Source organism: Meleagris gallopavo, chromosome 11 (assembly GCF_000146605.3).
Source record: "Meleagris gallopavo isolate NT-WF06-2002-E0010 breed Aviagen turkey brand Nicholas breeding stock chromosome 11, Turkey_5.1, whole genome shotgun sequence".
Classification (NCBI taxonomy): Eukaryota; Metazoa; Chordata; class Aves; order Galliformes; family Phasianidae; genus Meleagris; species Meleagris gallopavo.
The window spans coordinates 22,914,045-22,917,862 of NC_015021.2; the positions used below are offsets into that span (position 1 = coordinate 22,914,045).

General features: G+C 43.8%; 1 protein-coding gene across 1 annotated transcript in view; it reads left to right on the forward strand.

The window, feature by feature from the left end:
* Positions 1-3,482, forward strand: part of DHX36 (DEAH-box helicase 36) — an 18,130-nt gene extending 14,648 nt beyond the window's left edge. Inside the window, exons 21-25 of the mRNA XM_003209277.3 lie at positions 46-145; positions 233-323; positions 1,284-1,404; positions 1,975-2,127; positions 3,129-3,482. Coding sequence (XP_003209325.2) covers positions 46-145; positions 233-323; positions 1,284-1,404; positions 1,975-2,127; positions 3,129-3,314 — 651 coding nt within the window. The 3' untranslated portion in view covers positions 3,315-3,482. The remainder of the gene's footprint in view (positions 1-45; positions 146-232; positions 324-1,283; positions 1,405-1,974; positions 2,128-3,128) is intronic.
* Positions 3,483-3,818: the final 336 nt, after the last annotated feature.

Consider the following 3,818-nt stretch of genomic DNA (forward strand, 5'->3'; position numbering starts at 1 on the left):
TTTGCACAGCATTGTTCTGGGACAGTTGTTGTTGTTGTTTCCTAGATGCTGCATAACATGAAAGGACAATTTGCTGAGCATCTGCTTGCAGCTGGGTTTGTGAACAGCAGAGACCCCAAGGATCCCAAGTCTAATACCAACTCAGGTAAACAGTGAGGGGAAATGGAAAGCTTTTGATCAGTCAGATTCACAGTTTGCAGAACCATGTTACTTACTTTGCTGTCTTCTACAGATAATGAGAAGTTGCTCAAAGCTGTCATCTGTGCTGGCTTGTATCCAAAAGTTGCAAAGATCCGGCCAAGCTTTAGCAAAAAGAGGAAAATGTAAGGATTTGGTATTGTAACCTTTGTTTGCATTGGAGGTAGTTTCTATATCAGGTAGATGGGCAAGGCAGAGCAGTGGCTAAATTGCATGAATGAATCTCTTTGTACAGATCATCCGTGGGTGTGGGTTACCTCGCTTGAGAGTGACAGATCTGAGCATAGGATTGCTGGTCTTTACTTACAGGAACTGAGATGTTGTCTGACTGTTTAGCTATTGGCTGATATGTGAAATAATTGGTGGGACATTATCATACAAATCTGTGATGCTAAAATATGTTATTAACACAGCTGCTGAAGGAGACACTGTCATTTTTCTCCTATCTGCAGCAGCAGTTGAAACACTGTCTCTTCTTGTTGTTTGTCAAGACAGAGCCCAGCAATTCTGGTCTTTTCATCTAACACTTCTCGTATTGTCAGGCTCTTCATTCTTAATAACTTTTATTCCTAATAATAGTATACTTATGAGAAGGGATATCTATGCTCTCATGAACATGATTTAAGACAGAGTAAAGGGTTGAACATTTGGATCAGCTTTCTGAGCAAGTAATACAGAAGCAGCAAACTCAAGAGCAATCACTATTCCTGGAATTGAAAACAAAACAAAAATAAGTGATTTTTGTAGATAAGTAGATAAGATAGTAGAAGTGTAGGTGGTCAGAAATCTGACTAATTTAGTTCTGTCTGCAGCTGGCACTACTTCTGGTCAATTACTTCTCCATTTTAAACTGAGAAGGGTGTGCTTAAGATTACCTTAACAATGCACTTAACAGAAAGTTTACCAGTCTGATGGAAGTTGCTGTCTTTGCATCTTAGCCACGTGGTGGAGCTAGGTATAAACCAGCTGCAAGGAAGATTCAACTCTGAGATTCACCAAACACAAGATCTGTTACACTCACCACTTTGCTGGACAGGCTGGTTCTGCTAAGTTGCCAATATATTTCCTTTTTTTTTTTTTTTAAGGGTGAAGGTTTGCACCAAGACAGATGGAACAGTGAATATTCATCCTAAATCGGTTAATGTGGAAGAAACAGAGTTCCATTACAACTGGCTGGTGTACCACTTGAAGATGAGAACTAGCAGTGTACGTGGAGGTTTATGTTTGTGTAATTTAATTTTGTAGCTCTTTAATGAGGTTCAATTGAGGAGGAGGGAGTATGTGAACAGTGCCTCCTACTGTGGCCCAGAAGGTGTGGAACAGCTTTGTTTGAAGCTTCCCTCTTTTGGGTCATGTGTTTGACACTCCCTCAGAGTCTGTTCCCTGTAATACTGATGAGATTGTTCCATAAGTAACTAAAGCACTAGCTTCTGCTAGGTGCTTACTTCTGCTTTTAAATAAAATAGTATATTTTGTATTTCCAGCCAATGCAATGCTTCTAAATGTGCTGGGAACCCAAATGCATTGTGAACTCTCTTCTTCTTCCTGTTTGATTGCCAATGGGACAATTAGTTTGGTTCTTCACTTTGTGTAAATGACTGCATTTGGGACCATTTTTGTTCCTGTTTCATTTGGTGTAACTCTTCCAGCTGAGTTGCTTCAGATTTGCTTTGCAATGAATGACAGAAAAAATGGAATTCTGCTTCGAGTTTCCTGAGTGGCTGTGATGTCAGTTGAGATGCTTTCAAGTGACTGGAAAATTTTGTCTTCTTGCAGATATACCTGTATGATTGTACAGAGGTGTCTCCATACTGTCTGCTGTTCTTCGGGGGAGACATATCCATTCAGAAGGATAAAGATCAGGACACCATTGCTGTGGATGAATGGATAGTTTTCCAGTCTCCGGCAAGAATAGCACACTTAGTTAAGGTGACTGTGTTCAATAATCGTGTGTATGGAATCTCAGTGTAGCAGTAGCTCTTCTTAGAGACCTTGTATCATTGTAGAGGTGTAACGGATCAGTATTTTTCATGTATTCCCAGTAAATATTTTAGGTATGCTAGGTAAACGAAATCTATCTTCTGAAGGTAAGTGTATGAATGCAGGCTAAACAGGGGTGGGAGATTCATGATCCTTGAGTCCCTTCCAACCCAGGTCAGTCTGTAAACAGTGGTGGTAAAATTAGCATTCAGAACAGTCTGATTCCTTTGATAAACTGGGCAGAAGCAAGCAGTAGTGACCTCCATTGTGTTTGGCCTTAGGAGCAGGCATTCCAAATTCATAGCCTTGAGTTTTCAGCACAATATCTGCACTGATGGGGATGAGGGTTGTGCTGCTACTGCAGTGGTGGAATGAGGTGTTCAGCTGTGCAGCCTCTGCTGAAAAGTTTGGGGGATGCTGAAAAATCCTGGAGGTTTCACAGGAGTGTTGCGGGGCAGATGGCAAGGATTTATGAACATGTTTTACAGGAAGAGAATTGAAGAGTGTGATTTCTGTAGTTTTCTGTAGCAAAAGCTCTGTGTGTGCCCATGGAGTAACCAGATGGATGTGGAAACCAGAGGATGGGGCTCTTGATGGCAGTGATGCTCTCCAGTGGGAAGAGGAGCTGAATGCAGCTGTATATTAGATTCTAGAAATGGCATCTGATTTTTTTTTTTTCTAAACCTGAATACTTTTAGACCTGAAATAGTCAGCTAATGAGTGAGTAAGCCAGCAACGATTGTGTCATAAAAAGCAAAAGCGCTCGTTTTGGAAAGCTGCCTTTTGATGCTAAAGATGGCAATGTTGAAATGAATGCATGTGGGAGCAGCAGGTGTAGGGATGAGAAGAGAGGGCAGAGGGCTCTGTGCTTACTGGGGTAATGCCGTGTGCTTCCTAATGGGCTCCCTTTCTCTCTTTCTCTCTCCTTCTATCACCCTTTCTGTCTGCAGAATTTAAGACAAGAGCTCGATGATCTTCTCCAAGAGAAAATAGAGAACCCCCACCCTGTGGACTGGAACGATACTAAATGCAGGGATACAGCAGTACTGACAGCTATTATAGACTTAATCACCACCCAGGAGAACGAAAGTGCCAGGAATTTTGCTCCGCGATTCCAGAGCGAGCGCTACAGCTGATGCACTTCAGTTGTTGGATAAAACCGACACCCCCTCTTTTGTTTCGTTGTTGATAGCAGTTACTGAGCTGGAGGGAAGGCTGAGGGCAGCTCCTGCAGCAGCGTGTCTGTGTCTGCATGTCTTCTGTGTCGCTTTTTAAGTAACAAAGCAGCAGCGTTAGCAGTGTTAGTTGGTGTACGTTTGGTTCCGTCCCTCCTCTTAAGCTCCCGTAAGGCTGCAGCGTTCGTTCCTCGCCCGCTGCAGCTCCGACCACGGCTCCGCTCTGCTCAGTGCTCCCTCGGCTGTCGTTGGTGACGAGAGGCGGCCGTGCAGCGAGCGGCTCGTGCTGTGCGCGGGGCCGGGGCGGGAGCGCTGCAGCGCGGCCCTCCTCCTTTCTGCCCCTCCGTTCCTCCTGTGCCCTCGGCCCGAGCGGGTCTCCGTTTCCGGTCGCGGTGGAATCCGCCTTAAGGTTTCGTTGTGTTAAATTGTTGGTTTTTTTTTTTTACTCTGTCCGTGTCAATTAAA